Here is a 23,909-nt window from a genome sequence, read left to right as displayed (position 1 = left end):
TGCTACCCCCGCATCTAATGATCTGGTAACCTGATTGTAGAAGGCCACCAGGTTGGTCTGACAGGACCTGCCACTGATGAACCCATGTTGGTTGCCCCTAAGCATCCAGTCCCCAGCTGGACCCTCATGGATGTGTGCCAGTATAATTTTCTCAAACAGCTTGCCTAGGATCGAGGTAAGACTGACTGGCCTATAGTTTCCTGGGTCCTCCTTCCTCCCCTTTTTGAAGACTGGAACCATGTTGGCCCTCTTCCAGTCCTCTGGGACCACACCAGAGCACCACGAGTGCTCATAGAGCCGTGCCAGGGGTCCTGCAATGACCTCGGCCAATTCCTTAAGGACTCTAGGGTGGAGATCGTCCAGGCCGGCTTACCCGGCTTATCTCCCTGCTAATCCGCATATGGCAACTGCTAGCATTTAATACATATTTCAGGGTTGGAGAACAAATAGTTTCATCATTTTATCTTTTCTTTATTTCATTCTTTAGTGCTAACACTGAAATCAATTACTCATCCAGCCTCAAAGAAACATATGCACCAGTGCCTAATCTCTTTCAACTCTGCCTTGTGAAAATGGTATTATTCACTCATGCTGAAGACATTACATGGAATATTAACAAACATGAAACAAGTAACAACATTGACAGTGTCACCCAATGCGTTGTTAATGAAGCATTTCTTTGTGTAAATAATATGGTTCTTGCAGAAATAGTAAATGCACATTAGGGTGTCTGTGTGGAAAAATTTAAATCAATTAAAGAAATATGGATATGGAGAGCTTAAACAAAGCCTGTGGCTTAATCTCTCTTGCAGCAGCTTGTGAAAGGCTTCCTCAGTTCTCAGTTCTCAGTGAATGGCTGTACTCACAAATTTGCTGTCTCAAGCAGAAACTATTAAGGAACTATATAGAAGCTGGATAATTAAGTGCCTCTATCTCTTTGTAAATGGGCCTTAAAACATTCTATTTAAACTCTCTAATGAGGACTACTTTATGGTATTCTCAAGTGATGGCTTTCAAATGCACCATGAATCGAAGCATTATTGTTGTTAGCAGTCATCCAGGCTAGATTTATTGAGAAACAAACTTGATAACTTTTTGGCAATTTATAAAGTAGTAAAAAATTATGGTCCCAAGAGGATGAAGGCTTAGTATGCTGAAATAGTTTTACAAGACCAAGTAAATTTATTTAGCAAAGTGGAGGAGGAATTTTGTTATAAATGGTTTATTTGATAAATACTTGTATAGCTTGAATGTCCTTGATATGCCCTTATTTGCTTTCTCACTTCAGACTAATAGGGGGGAAAAAGGGAATGTGATTTTCTTGTTCAGATGTCCTTCAATGGTTCATTTTAAAAAAGCAGTTGGTGGCTGCATGCAGACATTCAGTTTCTACTGGGAAAATTGCCATTTTCTCAGTAGACACGAGAAGTAAAGAAATGTTCAAGCTCTTTCTCCCAGACTAAAAATGGAAGTGCTGGGAGAAAAATAAGCTGACTCCAGCCAGGCAGAAGTTTGGACCTTGGAGAGTTTATTCCAGGAGAACAAACATTTGTATGCTTTCTCCTAGCTTAACTCCTCTAAATGACCAACCAGAAGGAGTGGAGCTGGGGAATAGGTTCCTTTGTCTCCCCAGTCTGGAGAAGGTGCAGGGGTGCAGCTGCTCCAGTCCCTCCCATACAGAGGGAGGTGGGATGCAACTTCCAGCTGCTCCCTGCTGACTCCTCATACACTGGCGTTCCTAGTGTGAGAAGCAAGCAAGGTGGTTGTCACATTGATTTCTCCCTGGCACCAACAGCCAAGTGCAGGAATGGTGCCACCCCCTGCCTGCTTCTCACTTCACACACTGATATCCTTGGAGTCAGAAGGAGGCTGGGGGCTTTGCCCCACTGCTCCCCTGCCCTTCTGGAAGCATGAGGAGCAGGAGCTATTGCTCTTCTTATCAAACTGGCCAGTCCCCAGTTTCAGGAAAAATCAGGAGGCTTTTCTGGCTACTTTTGACTTTCCTTTCCCACCCACCAACCTTCTGCAACCCAGCTAGGTGGCAGGGATGGTGATTTAAAAGCCAGTGGAGCTTGGATGAGGCTCAGAGAAAGCTTTCCCAAGCTGAGTTCCCAACCCATCATGGTAGCAATTTAAAGTCCCAGGTGTGTGAAGTAGACAGGGGCTTTGCTGATGCTAGTGCTTAAGAGCTGATAGGAGGGAGCTGTGCCCCCTGAGAACAGGAGGACTGGAGAAGTCCACCCCTTCCCCAGACTGGGATCATCCTAGTCTCAGGAAAGCACAAGGAACCGGTGAGAGGGGCCAGTTGCAGACTGAACATCTGTACTGTTTCCTCCCCTTGAATCATTTCTAGTGGTGGAAATCTATACAAATGAATGTTTGTACATGGCTATTGAAACCTTCCATTTCCCTTTTTCTTTCCTTTAATAAATGGTTCTGAAATTCTGAGATATTCTAAACATTCATATTTCCTATTGAGGCTGGTACTATATTAAATCTTTAGTTGGTAGGAATTAAAAAGTCTCTTAGTTGATTTCAGTAGACTTAGGATAATTTCTGTCAGGTGGAAACCTAACCAAAGGTGTTCAGCATCTATCTAAATTAGGTCTTCAATCAGGCCTGTAATAATTAGAGCCCACATTGTTCTAGATTTCCAGTCTTGATCTACATGAATCCTGTCCTTAGTATGAATCATATTCCCTACAAGGTAAATACATCTACATGTTGCCATATGGCAATTTTGCTACAGAGGTACTAAAGCATGGCGCAATATAGGTGGTTACTGCGCTGTGTGCATGGTTAGATTTCACCACTATGTTGCCTTAGCAGCACACTATACCAAGGGAGAGCGCTACTATGGTGATGTAGCTGCTGTTCACATGTAGACTCACGTGATCACTATATCACTGTAGCATGCCATATGGCAATTTAGCACATTGCTGTGTTGCCATAGAGCAACATAGAGACATGGCCGTAATTGACCAAATTGGGTTGCTTCTGAGCATACACAAATGTCCAAGAGTAGGCACATAGTGAGCTTATCAGTCCAAAACAGAAGTAGTAACTACTAAGGTTAGGGTTTTGTATGAGGGTCAAACTGGATTTCACTTTTGAATGTCAGCACCTGAATTATATATAAGTCCTGCTTCAGCACCACTAAGATTAAAAAGGGCACAGACAGAAGTGACAATTTTCTCCCAATCTGACAACAGAAAGCAGTTTATAACTATGACCAAACAGAAGTGCACAGCTCCAGACAGCTTAAAAAATGACCAGTCAGGTGAAAATCTGAATCCTCATTACATGAGGGGTCAGATAAAAACATTTCAAAACAGTGAGTCTTCTGTAATTTCTGACTATGCTGCCTGCCAGCCTTAAGCTGTTCCTCCCTATCTGTTTCCTCTGATAGGGAGGAAAAGGAGAAGGAGTTCATTCTGGGGGGTTTTCAGCCCCTGCTGAAGGGTGTATTGGGACCCCCCTAAAGTGGGAGTGGCCCAATTTACCCACCCCCCTCCACAGCTGGCTGAAGAGCCCATAGAACAAGCTCCCTCTGCTCCTTTTCCCCCTCCCATTCTGAAACAGGGACAAGCTGGGACAGAAGAGAGGCCATTGCTAGGGGAAACCAGCTGCAGGTTTCCAGCCAGCACCTGGATTCTCCTCCCCCCTGGAGCCAACAGTGAACTTCTGCTTGGTGTGGAGAACCCTTGTAACTCAGAACGCTTCCTGCAAAGTGCTTTCAGTAACAGCAGGGAGCTGTCTGCACCCACAATAGATTGTGCTGATGTGCTTACTCATCCGTTAACTTTATACATTTCTATCATTTTAGTAAGTAGGCAATTGATTAGCTTTTTTACATAATATCTTTTAGTTACCATTTACTGTTTTCTTATTTACAGTAGCACATATGAGATTTGTTTGTGAACCAGCGCCCTACTTGTTAGCCATTAATAAACACAGAACAAAATGACATTCCTTGCCCCAGGAGTTTGGTGTCTAAATATATACAGCAAAAGACATGGGTGTTAACAAACATCTCTCCTTTTTAATGGTCTTGATAGTCCATTAATCAAGCTAAGGGAATTTTGTTTTTATCTGCTCCTGGTTTCTCTCCTATTTTAGAGCCCTACAACCTCTTCAGCTCTCTTCAGAATTACAGACTCACCCATGGAGACTTATCTTTGGCAGCAGCTAGGGTTCCAGCTTTAGTTAAGCAAAAAAGGCAGGGAAAGTTAGTTGAAGATCAGGCTTTGTCCCTGCTCTATGCAGGCATAACTCTGTGTGGGGAGGGAGAGGAATCTTAATTCTGCCTTTCAATAATAGGGTGCGTGATATATTTTAGGGCATGTTGTTTGCAACAAAATACAGTAGTATTTTATCAGTTCCGCATGTCTGAGACGTTTTTAATGTGAGGGTTCATGTCAGTTGGAATGACCACAAGATTTAGCACCCCTGTCTGTGCTCTGCACATCTGTAGTACAGTTTGTATTATAACAAGGTTTGGCAAAGGTAGGGTATAGCTGAACCAGCCACTTGACTGGTCAGCTAAAGCCTTGTGAGAAAAATAAACTCTGGGCCAGCTATTCTGTAACAATTTTATTTGTATGATGAAAGATGTAGTTACACATCTTATACTTTGATATATAAAGTATGGGACATGTTCCTGTCCTCTAGGCTCTACTACAAAATGTCCTTGTGGCTTCTGTTACAAATAAAAACAGATTTGAAGACAAGGCTCTTAGAGTTTGGAAAGCACAAGAACTAGGGAGAGACATTTCTACCCACAGACGTTGGAGACCAGGGGGAAGAGGGAGAGAGAGAGAGAAACTTGTATGTATATTTCCTGATCACAAATGGGGTATACGTTTTTTTCTTTTGACTTGCCCTTCTACTATATCAGTAAGGTCATTCTAATTAAACAAAGTTGAAAGCACCTTTTGATAAAGATTAATTATTGAATATTAAAAGCACTTTAGAAGTAAGCACACAGAAAATTATTAACCTATGAACATTCAATGATTCATTGTAGCATTACAGTACTTTTCTGTTCAACTAATGCATAATTATACAAAATCTATTACAGCTTCTTTTTACTTTCTGTCATTTACTAGCAATATCATTTTTAGGACATAATAAGGACTCTGGGAGCAGCTTATGTAGTCTTTACCCATTTCACAAATATGACAGTTGAGCTATCTTGGACTATACCTACTGCATTCATTCAGTCAATATAATCACCTGCCATTGTCAGTGAGCATTATTAAATATCAGGTGAAGTTTCAGGTTGATACAACATCTGACAGAGATATGAGAAGCAATGAGGCATGCAATTTCATTTTCTTTTTAAACCCTAATTACAAATGTCAGTAAAAATTGAAATACAATAGGTTTGATAAAATTATTTTACCAATAGGAATGAGACTGATTTAATTCTTATCAGAATAGAAATGTGAAATGTTATGTGTAATATTTGTTGTTCACAGCACCAGATCATAGCTTTCAAAATATATATGTTAGTTTGTTTATGGGTCAAGGTAGAGTATTGCCACCAGTCTTCATTTAAAGTGGCTGTAATAAGCTACTGTGCTATTTTATATACGCATGTAGCTGGAACGGTAGTTCTTTGTATTCCAAACACCACTCAAAATGAAGTCATACAGGCAAAAGAAGCTGTGGTTGTTTTTATTTATTTATTTATTATTATTTTGGTGAATAATCATATGCTTCTGAGACAAATGGCAGAAGGATCAGAAACTGCTGAGAAAGAAGAAAGCACCAGAGACAAGCACAAATACTTTTAGTGCTGAGAACACTAAGAGAAAAAAGAGGTCTGGGGATGAGTTCTGACTGGAAGTGGGTTGGAACAGTGAAAAAAGAAACTAACTTTTCTTGGTCAATTTTTCCTGGGTTGAGGAAAATGAAAGTTCTTTGCAGGGGTGGATCCAGGATTTTGTAATGGGGGTGGGGGAGGGTGCATCACTGCAGGGGTGGCTGCAGAAAGAGATCCAGTTTTGGCAAGGTGGGGAGGGGAGCAGTTGCAGGAGTGACTGAACTCCCTGCTCCCAGCCTCTTCCCCCTGCTCCCTACTACCTGGACAGGCAAGCTCCCCCTGCTCCTGAAGCCCTGTCTCAGTCTCAAGGAAGGTAAGCATTCTCACTGTCCCACCACCCCTACCCTCCTGCCCCTTTCCCTCTGGCTCAGAGGTACATCCTCTTCAGGCCATGTGGGGACTGAATTCACTGGGGACTGTGACAGCAGCACCAGTGGCTAGGGGCATGTTTTATTCCTCCCTGCATCTGCTCCCACCTGGGGGGGAGCAGGCAAGTAAAGCAAAACATGCCTACCTGCTATGGCCACTGTCACAATCCCATGGTAAGCACAGCCCTGTGTGGCCCAGTTGGTGTACACAGGTGCTGCTCTCCCCTCCCCTGCACCAGTGGCAGCAGGAGAGGTGGAAAGAGGAGGACAGGAGAGGGGACATGCCTTTGAGTATGGAGGGGAAGCGGGTAGGGAAATGCTTACCTTCTTTGACACATAAATCCCTGGCTGCTGTTTCTGTGACATCGTCAGAAAGGTGGGGTGCAGGCCTGCCACTGTACCCCCTCTGACTCCACCACTGGTTCTTTGTACACTATTTTTACAATAAGAAACACCTGGCCCCATCATCACTTTCTCTATCAAACAGAAACAAACCACAGGGCACCGGGGGGGTTTCAGAGGGAAAAATTGTATACTTGGAAGTTGTCACCAGAAATGATCTTCAGCAGGGTCTTCAGGAGCTAAAATGTCAGTTCTAGAGGGAAATCTAAGTGTTTCAAATTACGGCTTGTCAGGATGAGCAATTGGGCTACCCAGAGAATGGGGATAAGATAAAATATTTACATTATCATTTAAAACACAGAGGCTCAGTGGTGGAAGTCTGACTGTCACATCTAATGCAGAAGGCCACTAGCTCTGGGAGAAATTCTCCCTGGAAATCTCACTTGGTTCAGTTCACCACCACAGCTCTACCGAATGACTGGGAAAATGGAAGGGGGGCTGGGATAGTGGGTAGGGGGACCCCAAAAGTAGTTTGGCTGTAGAAGCTGCAGAATGTAGCCTCAGAAACAGACCTAGTATGAGCCCTTGAGACACAATTGTAGCCAGCCACTGATTTGAGCAAGTCTGGGCATAGCTCACCACCAGGACAAGAGAGAAAGAGGAACATAGACATTGATAACAATTTGAATTATGAGGATACACTGGCAAGAAATCAATTTATAGACACTCGTGTATTTGGACTTTTGAATCAAGATCAGCAAAAGGAAGGTAAAAATACTCTGAGAAACAGTGACATTTACCATGGAACATGACTCTTTCTACAAGAAGCAGCAATGCAATTACTGAGGAAAATGAAAGTGATTGGTATGAGCCCTGCCAAGTCTTGCTTTTTATCAAATAGGAATGAGTCACAACAATTTTGGACAATAAGGATTGATAAATGGAAGGGTTGTGATTTATAGAACAAGAGGAAATGTGAATGAAGCAAGAATTAAGAGAAGCAATCCAGTTAAATACTGATACTGTAAAAATATATCTGGGACAGAGCATCATAAACTCTTGGTAAAATCCTTTTCCAGGATGAGAAAATAGGGAAACACCAGCTGAAGGACAAAGCTTGAAGCTACAAGGATTTGAGCTACAGGGTCTGAGGGCAGTTAAGTAACCATAATAGAAGTCTGGTTACTGTATTTGTAAATCTGTGACATTCCTGGGAATAGTGGACTGTGGCACACACATACTAGTTATCAGACCAGACATGCCAAAAAAGACTAGATCAAAAACTAAGCCACCTAATGTATCTCAGATGGAAACAGTGAGTGGGATGTGTGTATCCACCCAAAACTGGAAAAACCAGGTGTGAAAGCTGGGTCTCTGGAATCTGTGCAAGAGGTCTGGATAGTCAGGATACTGGAAGTGCTGCTAGTTGGCATGGCTTTTATTATAACTAATAGCTTGATGCTACATGCCAGAAAAGATGTCCTACATATTGAATCTATGGAAAATCCTTGTAAAGATGTGGCTTATGTAGAGCAGATGATTTGTAGACATTTGGTTTGCAGTGAATAAATTGTTTTGGTTTTTTTTCCAGTGCCGGAAACCATAAAAGGAGTTACATATATTATGGTAAATTTCCAGCGAAGTAAAAATATAGAGTTGTTGACACCTATCGTGAGATCTACAACTCTGAGAAAAACTTAAGGCCTTATTGCACATTAACGTAGACTGCTCCTGGAGCTCTGGTCTACACACTAACAACTGAAACTAGTTTTAAGTACACTGTAGGTAATCTAAAGTTATGCCAGTCCAGGGCTGGTTTATTTCTGGTCCGTGTTACCCAGCTTGCATTCCATTAATGTGTAGCCACGCCACAGAGATGAGCCGCCCAAGTTGCAGTCCTCTAGTTCTCCCTCACCACCACCCCGCTATCTCCTGGTCTGTATAGAAAAACTTTGCATCCCTTGATCTCTACTGACTTGAGGACAATCCTAGTACCAGGCCAACTCCCCCCTCTCCCTCCCCCCGCCCCCCCCCCGTGCAAACAGCCTGCAGAGCACATGCCAGCTAGCCATGTCACAGGGCACAAACAGGCCCAGAAGTAAAGTCTAGGAGGAGTGTAGAGGAAGAAGTTCAGGTCCCCATGAACTGGGGCTTCCTTCCTAGGACAGGGGCAGGTACTGCCCAAAAGCACCTTTCCTCGCCACTGCCACCTCCCAGCCAATCTGGGCAGAAATCCCCACACACCAATCCCAAACCCAGTTTATTAAAACATAGATTCATACAGTCATAGATTGCTAGGGACTGGAAGGGACTTTGTAGATCATTGGATTTAGTCCCCCTTCATTAGGCAGGAAAAGACAACTGGGGTCAAGTGACCCCAGCAAAGTGACTGTCCAGCCTCCTTTTGAACATTTCCAGGGTAGGTGACTGCACCACCACTAGAAGAAGTTTATTCCACAGTCTGGACACCAACTGGGAAGGAGTTTTTCCTGGAATTGAGCCTGAAACAGCCTTCCAGGAGTTTGTATCCATTGCTCCTGGTCTTCCCCGGTGGTGCCCTAGTAAACAGCCGTGCACCGAGTTCTTCTGATGTAGCAGTAAGCCACTACCAAGTCCTCTCTCAGCCTTCTCTTCTGTAGGCTGAAGAGGCCCAAGTCCTGCAGCTTCTCCCTGTATGGCTTGCCTTGCAAGTCCCTGATCATATAGGTGGCTCTTCTCTGGACCCTCTCATTTTTCCACATCCTTGTTGAAGTGCGGTGCCCAGAACTGGATGCAGTACTCGAGCTGTGGTCTCACCAGTGCCACTTCCTTAGTTTTGCATGAGATGCAATGGTTAATGCATGCCAATGTATTGTTTGCCCTGCTGGCTACAGCATCGCACTGCAGACTTATGTTCATGCGATGGTCAATCACTACCCATAGGTCCTTTTTGGCCCTGGTGCAAGTCAAATTGTCTTCATGGAGCCTGTAGGTATACTGGCGATTGTTTGCACCCAGATGGAGCACCTTACACTTCTGAGTGTTGAACTTCATCTGGTTCTGGTCTGCCCAACTCCCCCAGCATCCTGGCATGCTCTCTCCCCTCTTCTCTTTAGCCAGAGCTCCAGCAGAGACTGCAGGTACAACAGGGTCTGCCTGGCTTCCCCCTGCCCTAACCCCAACCCTCACTGCTTGCTGCTCAAGCAGGAATACCGTCCCCATCTCTCACAGCATGGACCCCAACCCCACAGACCCTAGGCATGTGGTATGCTAGCTAATGCCAAGAGGTGTCTGTGCATGTGTCCAATTTCACTGGGGCAGGCAGACAGAATAGACATTGAATCAATTCAGGCTCAGGCTTTTTGAATGTCTGTCCCTAGCCCTAGTGGCAAGTAACAGTGTGCAGGTGGGGGGCAGTCAGAGAAGGTTTTTGGCTTTAAGGTGTGACAGCTCCAAGCTTGAGCTACCACTAACACTGATCAATATTTGAATACCTCAAAGTTCAACATATAACAAGGCCCTTAGCTGCTAATGTGATTTTAAGATGAGAAAAGATTATGGTTCACTTATTAGTTCTGTTAGGCAGCAGAATTATATATATTCTATTAAATCATTAAAAATATTTTTCCATTAAAAATAGAATTATAGGGCATTTATACAGGTGCTCTGAGAGTGGGGGGGGAGGGCACTTTAATTACAGCGGCTCCAAAACTGCTCTGATTAAAGTGCCCAGAGCATCCCATGTCTCAGCGTCCCCATGTTTCAAAATGGCTGTGGGAGCACTTCATCTAAAGCTCATTGAAGCAAATAGTAACAAATAGGAAAAGCCATGCTAGGTCATAAAAGAATCACTGAATCAGAAAAACAGGCTGAGTGCTGGCTGAAAGAGTTCTGAAAGTCTGAGGAAGGAGATGAACTCCTCTTGTATAATTCTTACTATGTCCAGGAAAAGGGGACTTTGTACATTCTTTATAAATAGACAGAATTGCCTCAAATATATCTGGCTGTATCACCAGTTTCTTCTTTTACCAGAACAAAACTACAGGGCCCCAAATGTTGGCTAACCATTCAGGTCAAAAAGGGGTAACATTGCTTGCTTGACACAGCCTTTTGTCCTCATTCTCATCTAAATAATATATTGGTATGATTGTTCATTTAAAAAAAAGCAAAGCTAACATTAGGAATTGCTTAAATTAATTAAGATCTTTTTAAGTTGTCAAAAGAAGGTTAATGGCTGCATGTTTTGTCTTGGAACTAACCATTTCCTTTGGGTCCTATTTGGTTTTCTCTAATTATTTACACATTTACCATATGTCAGCCAATGTATCATTCATAAACTTCACCTGATGGATAAATCCTGTGCAGTGTTCAGCAAAAAATAACTAGTCAGGAGCTGGCGTATGTGGAAGTAGTTTAAAAACATCATGGGATTCACATCTGGAAAAAAAGAAAAGAAAATTGGTAAGAATTCCTGATAATTTTACTCTAACAAAACTTCACCAAGAAAGTTAATGGGGAATAAATTTCTGATATATTAGTCCCTTTTATTTTCCTCTTTGCATTTCAATGAGGAAGTAGTTTGGTGTCGATGGAGCAATAAGCCTAACCTCGGAATGCATAGTCAGATCTCCAGAATTAAGGATTTCATCATCCAATATTTATGCCAGCAATAGCAAAAAAATCTTTTATACTTTTAAGGCAGTACCTTAGGGCTAGAAACAGAAGTTACACATAAACCGGTTTAAGTAATCAGAAACTAGTTTAAATCTATAGCCAAACACAAGTTTTGTGCACATAAACCAGTTTCAAAATGGCTGAAATTGTTTTAAGAGAAACCTGATTGAAAGTAGTATCACACCTAACTGATTTGGGTCAAACTGGTTTATGAAACTTCTGTCCTAGACTCCTTCCTGGTTCACGTTAAATCAGAGTCCCCCAGGATCCCAGCATGCTTTCCAGCCCTGGGCTGGCCTGTGATGTCTGCTCTAGCAGAGAAGGGTTGTGGAGCAGGGGGAGACAGGGACTGCGCATCCCCCAGGCAAACCCCGACTGGGGCCTGAGGTCAGGAAGGGGGTTAAATTTCCCTTCCCCCAAGTACAGAGCTACCCTGCCCTGCTAAAAACTTACTGCTGGCTGCAACTGTGACTACAAATTCCAGAGGCACCGGGAAGCAGGTAAAGGAAGTGGTGAGCTAACCTGCAGAGTCCTGCTGTTGTAATTCTGGACTGAAAATACCAGAGACCATAGGGGCACCAGGAAGACAAAGCAAACACACAGCCCATGCCGGCTCCATGACAGAGAGCTTTGCGCTACCATCTAGCCTGAGCTGCTACAGGCATGTGTCTGTATTTCCGGAATCAAAAGTAAATGTCTGTCCATTTGTTTCTCAGTTTAATCTCTGCAGTTTAAACTAATCTGCAAAGGCTGAATCGATTCAGCCTTGGGCTGATTCAGTCTGTGCTTAGCTTAGGTGACAGATGGAAGAGCCTTCTTGCCTCAGTGGAAGCTCCAAGAGTCATCAGGTTCCTCTGAATGCTAGGACATACAGCAGATATGCTGCCCTTGGAGGATACAGTTCCTCTTTCACCTTGAGTAACTGCTGACTAAAGGAGAAATTGAGAGAAAATGGAGGATACAGAAACAGCCCTGCCACTTCCCCATTTGCTTTCCAGGGGCCCGAGTGACACCAGTTTTCTGAAGCTCTTCCATTCCTTGAACACAAGGATTAACACTGCATCCAGCCATTATGTTTTGACAACCAAGTACTGTACCTACAGTACCCCCTGCTCCTTACTCTAGCATAATTCTTCTCAGATCTGAAATCTTAAAATACTTTCTTAGAGATCCATGTAGAATCCATTTAGAGTTCTCTTTTTCTGAGGGGGGTAATTACCTTTTCTTTCTTTGCCTTTTATCCATCAAAGGCATTTGAAACATACATGTGGCTAAATATGAAATTTGAATGTTCCTCTGACATGGTTGTGTGATAGAAATTTCAGTTGCTTTTCTGAATGCCCTGATTTCATTTGTTGCAAACATATTTTGTGACTAGCTAATGGAGATACTTGTTTAGGATGTAGACATTTCTTCATGATGACATTTAAGGGTTTTATCAATACTGTTTCTTTTTAATGAAACTTTACATTTTCTCTCTTTAGTAAACCTAAACTCTGTAGTTAAATGTATTATATGAGTAAACCAGGTTTGGTTGTGTTGTAATAGTATCTGCTATTCAAAATGGCATATTTAGATCAGGCTAGATAAAAGTAGAGGAAGACAATACTGGTGCCTCACAAAGCATTCTGTATAATACTAATTTAAGTAAGTGAACCAAATTCTGATCTCAGTTACAGTAGTGCATATCTTGATCCATTTAATGGGTATGCTGCGGGGTGGGGGAGAGAGAGAGAGTTTGGCACATGTTACAATTATGGTGTGATTAATGTATTAATCAAACCACAAATAGTAAGTAAATGTTCAGCTGATTTATGACACCATAAAGTCAAACATCTTTGTGGCTTGTGGGTACGGTGCCATAAATTGAACAGCTGTTGCTGATGATCAGATGATTCTCAGCTTTGGCATGGGAATGACAGTTGCCATCAGGACTGGGGCAGCCCTGGTCCCAATGCTGAAAATCAACTGCCTGGAGAGCAGGTTGCAAGGTTCCCTGAAGGGAGACCAGAGGGGCTCCAGCCACTGGGAACACGGCAACCTCCTGAGCCCAGGAGACTTTCCTGCCTGCTCTGCAGCACCCTTTAAAATGCCAGGTTGCATTTCTAAATGCTGGGTTGTGGGGACCTAAACAGAACTCATACTTTTCAGATGTCTTGAGACACAGGGAACCCAAATTGGAGGAGAGGCTCCCAAGTTACAGGGTCCTGTTGCTTCTGAACTTCTAAAAGCCATGCATGCAGCTGGACTGTTCTGGGGCTAACCTCAAAATCCACTGATTGTCAGACCTGCTCTTGGCAGCCCTTTCTTTCAAACTGTTGGGGACAGATTGAAGAATCAGTTGATCGCTGGCCTCAACCCTGACAGCCCTGGGACTGGAACCTGCTCTGGGAATTGGGGGAAGCACTGGGTCTGAGACCACGCTGACCCCACCATGATCAGCCTGGTATAGCAGAAGGCATGTTTGAGATGGGTCATAAAATTCCTCCAATCTGAAACACACTGTTGTTTTAACATCAGCCAGGGGCCTGTGTGTGTATGGTGATATATAAGATGATCTCTGCTTGTACTTTATGGTCATGCATTAAAATGCAGGAATTTTAGTGATGGAATGTTGATGATTCTGCCTCAGCAAGACTGTACGCTAGTTTTTAGGTAAGAAAGCCTCAGTTCACTGACAGAAGCAATGTTATCGGATAAGTCTGGGGTAAGAAGGATGCACTTTATTTAAAGCATGCTAAAGCCAATAAGAAACTTTCCTTTGACTTGCAGGTTTTGGCTCAAGCCCCAGGTAATTATTCCTGTTGGAATCTACCCACTGATGCTAACACCCTCTGCTTTTAAAAAATACTGAATCTTTAATGAGCAAGAATTGCCAAGGGCTCAGTTTTGTCTCATCTGAAAAATGGCACCTGCAAGAATGCATTGTTCCTTTATGTCCCACTGAGGGCCTAATTCAGTGCCAAATCAAAGGGAAGCATGTCACCTCCTGAGCCGCTAACACCACTTTTATTTCCTAAGTATGGTCAAGCTTCCAAACAGTTTCTTTTCCAGCTGCAGTTCACATCAAAGAATTTGTGTGCAGGAACCAGTTGTTTTTATTGATGTTTATGGAAGAAAAGAATACATATATATATACATAAATTAATTCAAAGGAAAATAATCTATTTTTGTCTTAACATTCAAATTTTAAAACAAATTTAAAACAAATTTTAAAATAAATTTAAAACAAATCACAGCTGCTTTGCCTCTGAACCCTATCATAGGTAACCCAATATTATTCCCATGTCAAAGGCTTTATACTTAAGTGTAAGGGCTAATACTCAGAAATTATTATATATAAACAAAAGAAGAAATATTTAAATGATATTATAATGTAGGAAAGCATCCAATCAAAAATAGAGCCTCTTTGGTAAAGTGTTTCCTGAGGTTGCTACTGTAACCTGCATTCTCATATTTTCTGTTTTGCAGTTTTACTAAAGAATGCAAAAAGAGAGGAAGACAAGTCATTCAGAGACTGCGCAGATGTGTACCAGGCTGGCTTTAACAAAAGTGGGGTCTACACTATTTATATTAATAATATATCAGAGCCTAAAAAGGTAAAACCAATATTTGTGCTTGTTTTGTTTGTTGAAGTAGACATTGCTAAATCCCAGTATACACGTTCAAGAGATGATTTGCCTCCTTCCCTTCTGTAAGTGCCTGAACTCCACAGGTGAGTCAGACACCCGCACAATAGCTGTACTTATACATTTAAGCTGCTTGATTTCAAATAATTAGAGGTATTAATGAAAGCTATCAAATAAAGATTCAATATCCATCTGAATCTGTGCAAAAGCTCTTATTGATTTTAGTGGCCATTATATATGAGGTTGTCTTTTTAAATGCGATACAGGTCTCCATAAATACATGCAGCATTTTGACTCAGTAGAGCTGGTACATATTCCTTCTTTTTATTTTAAAAGGACTCTTGATCTCTAAATGGCTATTATAAATATTTTAACCCAGTTCACAATTTTAAAATATATAAACCTAAATAAATATTGTTAAACCAAAATATGTAATAATTAATAGCTTGTCTTTTCATCCATGCACCTCAATGAAGACAAATGCTCAGCGGATACTTTTAATCTCAGTCTATAGAAAAACAACTATTCTTATAATCTATGCATTCATAAAATACAGTTATTCAAATTTCTTCTTTTTTTTTTCTTTGGCCTTAAACCTGAAAACATGCTAAAATTGTTTAATAGCTGAATGCCTTGACCCTGCCTGGGACAGGAGCCAGTTCAGGACATTTTCTGGCTAGAACTATGCAAAGCTAACATTTATAATCAGCTTGGTGCTCCTGCTAATGCGGCAGGTGTTTGCATCCACCACCCGGGCAAGTGCCAGACCACACAGTGGCAGCTAGTGAATAATTTAGTGCTGTAAATCCTTCTGTCACTGCACAATACCTTATTTATAATTTGCTGTATCATTCAAACAAAGATCATCAAACATTTTTTTCAAGGCATTTATAATTTTATAGTTATTTTATGGAAATGTTACTTTATTTGTCTTTTGGTAAATTTAAATATTAGCACTCTTGACATGAGATAAAGTTTAATGCATTAAAAATGAAAACTAGATCAGTTAGAGCTTGAGGTGAATTTCAAATAAGGCACATCCATCACGTAGAAATGCTCCTTGTAAATCAAAATATGAGGAAATTAAGGCCACTAAAATATGTTTTGATTCATGGTATCCTCACAGAAGGAGACATTGAGCTAATATCTTTGTCTAGTGAATTGTGGGGGTTTTGCGGTTACTCTTAAATCAGGTTCATATGTTTGCAATGTCCAGCATTTTTCTTTGCGTAGAGAGTAACCTCTCTTGTGTGTACCTGGAGTAGATTTGAATAGTGCAGCAACTACATGTCTAAGAGTGGAAAAGTATGGAACTGATTTGCCTGGGGATGAAATATTCTTCTTTGGTTGATTGATATAGACATTTTTATTTAAAGGAACTGGTCAGTGACCTTTAGTTGGCAGAGCAACATCAGGCTTTAAATTACTGGCCAATACTGTGTGGGCTGACATTTTCTGTGCTGGTAAATGTGAATGTCAAGTGCTGAGCAGATGGATAGAAACTGTTCAACTCTGTATAAACTGACAGCCTGTCGCATGGGGACATGTAATTTTATTAAAGAGCACAGTCAGATGAAATCTGGAAGAGTCCTAATGACAGTGAGAGAATGAAAACCATGAGAAATTTGCTTGAATTAATAGTAAATAACTCAGTTCAGCTATAAAATGAAAGTGCACACAACTTAGAAATATTATTGAGCACAATTTTTTCCATATCCTAAGAAATGTGAGTGGATGCACAATAAATTATGTATTATGATTTATATTTGTATAATTTATATGCACTAGTTAAAATTAAATAAAATTTTAAAACTCCATTACAATAAAATACCCATTAAAACAATTATGTACATTATTTGGTGGGTATACTTAAAAAGAGAAAATACTATTACAAAATTGTTCAGTAAAAAACTGTATTGACTTCATTTAGAGTTGTACTAGTGGTATGATAATAGGATGTGGTCAACACCAGTCACTCATTTTCCAGGAATGATCCCAGATGGCTCCATCCCTATGTGTCACCATTTTTTCTTTATACATGTTTCTACCCATTAGGTATCTAAGCAGAACTATGCTCAATCTTTTTCCACTCTGAAAAATTGTTAATGCAATAGGTGGGTGGGTCCTTTTATCCTCCTTGTTGTCTTCTGACCATGTCTTAATGCTTGGTTGGCTGTGTGCTGTAGTGGTAGATACATAAATGGATTTTCAGAGACTTGAGCAGGGTGGAATAGGATCACACACTGGTGCCTTAATAGCACTTAAGCACCTAATAGGTGGAATAGGATCTTGCCTTTATGTTCTTAAATGGCAAGTTATTTACAGCAAAGTTTGTGTCTTACTATATACTAAGGCAGCATTGCCTGGTGTATTGTGGGTATTACAGAATAAAAATTAAAAATAATAGCAATATTTTTATTGAAAGAGAAAGAAAAAGAGACTGTCTTATCTTGTCTATATTTTGGCTTTATTGCATCCAAGTTTACTGCAAATATTCCTGGAAGTTCCTTTCTCCCTGTGTGATACTGTGCTATGAGTACTAGGTAATAATTTATAAATTCCTAAGAATTTAAGATTATTGAAGAATATTGACCTTTTCAAAGGTAATATAATTCTGAAGCTAATATAATTTATTGTTTTAGGTATTTTGTAATATGGAGGTCTCAGGAGGAGGATGGACAGTTATACAACACAGAGAAGATGGGAGTCTGGATTTCCAAAAAGGATGGAAAGAATACAAAATGGTAAGGGAGAACAGTTTCATCAGACATAGAAATATAATCACTGGAGCCACTAGACTATATGCAGAACTTGCTATTGTCCTCCATAAACAGTTTTACTTATAGACTGATTTTATTGTGGTGGCCAACCTGTGGCACAGGTGCCATGAAAAGCATGGATGGCCTGTGTGTGTGGCATGTGCCAGATCAGGGAGGGGACAGGCAGCACACTAACAGATAGGGCAGGAAACAGAAAGAAAGCAGCAAATCAGGCAGGGAGCACAGGGAAGAAAGAGCAGCAGCTTAGGCAGGGAGCATAAGGCTGGGAGCAGAAAGCAGAGCAATAAATCAGGTACAGGAAGGGGATTGAAGTACAACTCAGGACAGCATTAACTCAGGCTTAATTTATGGCACTCCAGGCAAAAAATGTTGGCCCCCTACTGGATTATATGCTGTGCCCCAGGAAACTCTAGCAGCTGTCTGAATAAGATGTAATTTTTGTCATTTTTGTAATAATATAGTATGCACTTCATTATGTGCACTCAACACCAAGGAAGTTACTAGAGAGTATCATTAAATATTTTCTAAGCACCTAGAAGGTACAAGTGTGATAGGGAATAGCCAGAGTAAGCTTCTCAGTAGCAAATCATATTTAACCAACATAATTTCCTTTGATGATATATTGTGGGCTTTGCAGATGGAGAGATCAGTGAACATGAAATACCTCAACTTTAGCAAGGTTTTCAAAACTCTCCTAAGGCAGTCTCATAAGTCAGCTAAGGAAACACTAGTAAAAGCAAGATTAAACTACTGTAAGGTAGGTGTGTAACTGGTTGGATCAGCCTGCTCAAAGAGTAGTATTCAATGGCTTTGTGTCTAACTAGGGAGGAGGTATTAAGTGGAATTACCCAGGTTACAGTTTACTTTCTTCCTTAATGCTTTGGAGGATGTTACTGAGTGTGTACCTGGTAAATTTACATATGACACCAAGCTACATGCAGTAGCAGACACTGGATAACAGGATTCAAAATGACCTTGACAAATTAGAGGTCTTTTTTAATTAATGGACTGAAATTCAGTAGGTATAAATATAAAATACTGCACCTAGACAATCAATGGCCTGAATACAAATTGGGAGAGGAGAGCAACACAAATTGTTAGAGATCTAGGAAACATGACTTACAAGGAAAGGTCAGAAGAATTAGACTTATGTAGTCTGGAGATGGGAAAAACAAGAAAGAGACTGTATTAGTTTTCAAATACAAAAAGTAATTTTTCTTTTTTTTTTAAGAGGATGGTGATCATTCTCTATGTCCAGAGCTGACAGGGAAGGAGTCTTAAATTGTTAGATTGGATATTCAGAAGAACTTTCTAACTGTGAAGGTAGTTATTTTCTCAGACAGTTTACCCAGAGAATAGGTGGGAAGTCCATCATTAAACATTTTAAAATCTAAGTTAAACAATTCCATGGCATGGTTTAGACAGGGATATTCTTTCTGCCTTGAAGGGGAAGCCAGACTAGATTATTTCCTGAAGTCCCTTATACCCCTTATTTTCTATGCCATAGTTTTTCAACCTGTGGTACGTGTACCCCGGGGGTACGTGAGACACAGGCAGGGGGTATGTGGGTACGCCAACTCTCTCTCTCTCTCCCTTTTTTCCTCTCAAAACAGTGGCAAAAAATTTGGTGCAATTTAAAAAAATTAATTCCCCAGTAATAATTTGGTGTTCAGCCCACCTAACTTTGGCCAATATCACCTCTAGCCCAGGTGCATACTTGAGTTGTGCACCCCTGGTATAAAAAGTGGCAACCCTACCCACACCAGATCAGACATCTGTCATGTCACAGCCTTATATACACAGCCCTTCTTCCAACATATGACACACATTAGTCTGTAAATATAAAATCCCCTGTAAAATTGAATGTTGGGGTACTTATTAAAATTTTCAGAAGTTAGGGGTTACTTGCTAATTAAAAGGTTGAGAAAAACAGTTGTATGGTACTAGGATTTTGCACTGTCAGGACCATATACTTTTTCTTATAGAAAAGTTCATAGAAGTGCATTACGCACTAAGAAATGCTGCAGTTTATAGTCTTGAAATTTCACTGAGCATCAAAATAATAGCATTTATTAGTCCGTGGAGCGAACAATAGTTAAGTGATCTTCTTACCCCATGGCTGTTCTTCTAGAAACAGGTCTCGAGGGAAATCCTATGGAGTTGTTACATTTTTACCATTAGAACTGCAGTTCCACCAGTGGAAACCCTAAGTGTTCAAAACAGTTTCTACTGGACCAAAAATGGCAGGTCTGATAGAAACTTCTACCGCCTCTGATGAGTTAGAAGTTGGCTCTGGTAGAGTTTCTCCAAGAGAAATGAATGCTTGTTCACTTACCACTCTGATAAAAGCCTCCATGCCATCTTCCAGCATCCCAGCATGCATTGCTCTGCCCCCACCCCCTTCATAGAGACAGTTTGTGGTTCAGTCAGATTCCGCTGCTCCAGCTGAGCACAGAACAAACCCTGCCCCATGTCAGCTTCAGGGCTGGGAAAGCAGAGTCCCACTCCACTGCCCTGGGGTTGTGCAGCTGACATCCCCCCACCCCAGAGCAAGCCTGAGAAAATGATCTGCTAGCACTGGGCCAACCCGCTAGCCCTGGCCTGGCCCAGCAGACATGGGAGCCTGCAAAAGACACTGAGATGAGATTTGTGCAGTGGGGCTCCCTCACTAGGTGCCATCAGCAGTGCAGGCTGTCTGCAGAACATCCAGCTGGACCTTGTAACAACCATACAGTGCTCTACCAGTACAGTTTCCAATGGACAAAACTCAACTGCTAAACATCCACAGGTTTATTTGAGTGTTTGAATTTAATTCCTTTTACAAAGTATCCAGCCCCTGGTTTTGGTCTTATTTTAATTTCTTTTAGCCATCATTTATTTCTATGAGCAATTGCATCATTTGTTTTCTCTTGTTTCAACTCAAATCCAGATCACAATTTTTCCTGGGAAGAGATCTCCTGGGAAAAGAGATCTTAGTCCTAGAATCTGTTTTTTCACTGTTTGTCATGAGCAAACAGCCCAAATTTTGAGATGTTATGAGTTGTTCCATTTAAGAGAAAAAATGGTGCTATAATCTAGTAGTTCTTTAAGGATCATGCTGTTTATTTACAAAGAATATGCATGGCTGAACATGTATAGCTGAATCAAACAACTAGAGTTAGGTATGTTGTTCTAGTTCTAAATCTTTTTCCATGAAGCATTTAGCCTCAAAATTCTCTCTCATTTTTTTTCAGTGCCCCTTTCCATGCTTTTCTTTTACTACGCCCTTGCCTTTTCTGTCCTTGATTTCCATTTTTGCTGTTTTTTCTAAATCCCATACACACAGGTTCACCAGTGCCCTAGCTCCTAGCCCTGGAATCCCCCAGCCTACAAGGTATACCCCTGGTCCATCTTGCCTTGCTTTATTTTCAGTCGGAGCCACTGTTGTTTCAACTATTACTAATCAGAGAGACACTTAACTGCTTCCCTCTTCAGCTTGAAAGAGGGGTGATTTTATAGTAATGTTAATATTCTAGGTTTTAACATTTTCAAGTAAGATGCTGGCTGCATGAAAAGCAACTTAATACACAAATTATGTTGAAATTATTCATGTATGCTTTACTGCTCCCATTCTACTCTCACTACCAACCCTTGTAATAGAAAACAACCTCAACTGTTTATTTATAGAGCAAATGTTACATAAACCATATGGCTTAGCTAAGGAGACTGAAACCGTATGCTATATACAGTGTAAATACCTATCCTATCAAAACACTAGTTTTTAAAATTCCTAGCTATTCTGAATTGACTTTGCATCCTCCTTGTAGATTATATGGATAGTTTGGATAGGGATCGTGCCTCAGGGAGGGGTTGAACTAGATGACATCTCAAGGTCCTTTCCAGTTCTACTTCTCTATTGGTGTATAACTCTGTAAATACCCAAGCTTTGCAAAACACACATAGCTGTTTAAAATCCTTAATGGTTTTTTTTTAAATTAAAAGTAGTAAAATGTCACTGACCCATTCAACATATTCATTATGGTTTTTATATCAGATATTGCTTTGATATCAACTTCAGTGGAAAGCAACAGTGGGTGCATCTACACAAGATGCTGTGTCGCCATAGCAATGAGCTATGGCAATGTAGCATTGGTGGGCACTAACCGTTATGCCACTCCTACTACGCAGTAGCAATGAGCTACCATGCAGTAGGGTCAAAAACCAATAGATAATGTGAAGTCACCAATAGGACTGAGCAGTACCAACTGCATAGACTGTGCAGTGCCAACTGTGTAGACACGCACAGTAAAAACTTTAACAGTGATTTTCATAACAGTGACATACTTACTGGCTCTGCATCTCTGGCAGAGTCCTACTTGAAAGGCAAAAAAAGAATGCTACATAAGTTAGGAAAGCAAGTATTCCAAATCAGACATGCTACAGTCACTGTCACACAACCACTGGGTAATACAGCAGACTTTGGACATGTCCTTACTTCTCACTTACCAATGTATGTGCCTTGCCTTCTGAACAGGAAGCAGTATAGCCATGTTTGCATAGTGCTCCAAGTGGACTAACTGGCCTCCTTTCTGAGTACTGCTGCTGGTTCTGGAGGAATTAGCCTAGGTTCATACTGCCAAGGGTGAGGTTTGAGGAAGGGAAAATGGAGAGGAGGCACCGGGCGGCGGGGGTTGTTAGAGGGGGACAACATAGGCTGAGAGGGGAAGAAGAGTCTAATTTCTGCACTTTAAGCAAATAAGGCAGTTTTTTCTGTTTTTCAACTTATTAAATGAGCAAGATGCTGGTAATGAGCTGGGGATAAATGAGGAAAAAGAACATATTTTGTAACTTCACAGGTAACTCCCTTAGATGTATGCTAAAATAAATTCTTCCTGCTAGAGGCATTCCAAGCTAGTAAATTATAAGTTACTTTTGTCTTGGAAATTCATTTATGTTAAGCGAATGGGACATAAGACATGGAGTTGTTCCATTTCTTTTAAGTATTTACTAAATAACTAGGTTTTAAGGAAATGAGTTTCAGTTACTGGAATGTAGATTAAGATAGTCTGTGGTCATTGCCTTTTATGGACATCAGTCCTCTTTGATAAAGGATTATGTGTCACTTTATTAAGAATATTTTTAACTGAAGTGGTTGCTCTAATACTTGTCATTTTCAATAGTGTTAGAGAAAGATACAGCATGTTCTCTTTTCTTTTCTGGAGGGCAAAATCCAGCAGTGCCCACTGGAGCTTGGCAAAGTATACCGGCTGATGGATGAGAGCACGTGCATGCATATATATATTATATGTATGTATATATGATCCCCTGTATCATAATTGCTTTGCTGGTGGTCATCAAGGCTTGAACACAGACTCTTTGCAACTAAACACATTCTTCTGCAGATTAAGTTAAAGAACTGCTTCAAAGCCCAGTTGACTTCACTGATGTTTGGATCAGGACCAAAGTCCCCTTACTCATACATACAGTGGAATCATATCCTCTGGATGATATGCCAAGAGATATGTAGGTCATCCAAGGCCTGTCCAAATACATGAACATTTCTTTAATTTGTAAGCTATTTTTGCTACCAGATGGGCAAGTTACATATAATCTTTTCTTGGACTGCAGTTGTATTTTAACTGTGTCATATGATAGGGCTGTGCAAAACACCATCATTTTGTTTCAATGTCCATTTTGTCATTTCAAAGGGACAGTGTTTTGTTTCATTGTTTTGTTTCATTTCAAAGCACTGCACTGTTTCATTTCATTGAGTCGAAACTGTTTTGCTGTTTCAATGAGTTTCAACGTTTTGTCCATATGCTATAATGGGGAAAACTATAATGCCTAAAACTTTGTCCTTTCTTGACTCATTTGGATGATAATTGTAGGGATGGTATCCCTTTCTGAGAGCATGAAGCTTGCCAAGTTTTAAGGAGATAGGTGCAGAGGTTCCTGGGAAACTACCTCAAACTGTTCAAAGCAAAAGTCCTGACACTTGCCGGCAATGGCAGCCTCCTCTCATCTAGCACTCAGATCTGGGGGCCTGCTCCCTCTGGGAGGGCTACAGAGGTGTGCCAGACTCCTCCTGGGGGTTTGAGTCCCCAGATCTGCGTGCCAAATGAAAGGAGGCTGCCGCTGCAGTATGGGACCAGCACTAGGCACAGCACCAGAGAAGACTGCTGCCGCTGCCTGGGACTTCTCCATCTGGTGGGCAGATCCAGGGGCTCATACCCCTGGGAGGAGTCTGGAACAGCCCGGCAGCCCTCCTGGGGTGTAAGCCCCTGGATCTGTGCCTAACACCAGACCAGATTCCTGCTACTGCCTGTCCCAT

At 41.2% G+C, this 23,909-nt stretch overlaps 1 protein-coding gene across 1 annotated transcript in view; it reads left to right on the top strand.

Annotated features, from left to right (window-relative positions):
* ANGPT1 (angiopoietin 1) overlaps nt 1–23,909 on the top strand; it is a 264,971-nt gene that overhangs the window by 168,407 nt on the left and 72,655 nt on the right. The window contains exons 5-6 of the mRNA XM_090040502.1: nt 14,662–14,789; nt 17,462–17,563. Coding sequence (XP_089896628.1) covers nt 14,662–14,789; nt 17,462–17,563 — 230 coding nt within the window. The remainder of the gene's footprint in view (nt 1–14,661; nt 14,790–17,461; nt 17,564–23,909) is intronic.

This window comes from Crocodylus siamensis, chromosome 3, assembly GCF_052110815.1.
Source record: "Crocodylus siamensis isolate JL-2025a chromosome 3, ASM5211081v1, whole genome shotgun sequence".
NCBI lineage: Eukaryota > Metazoa > Chordata > Crocodylia > Crocodylidae > Crocodylus > Crocodylus siamensis.
The sequence above is the reverse complement of the archived record's forward strand: the minus strand, read 5'-3'. Positions and strand labels throughout refer to the sequence as shown.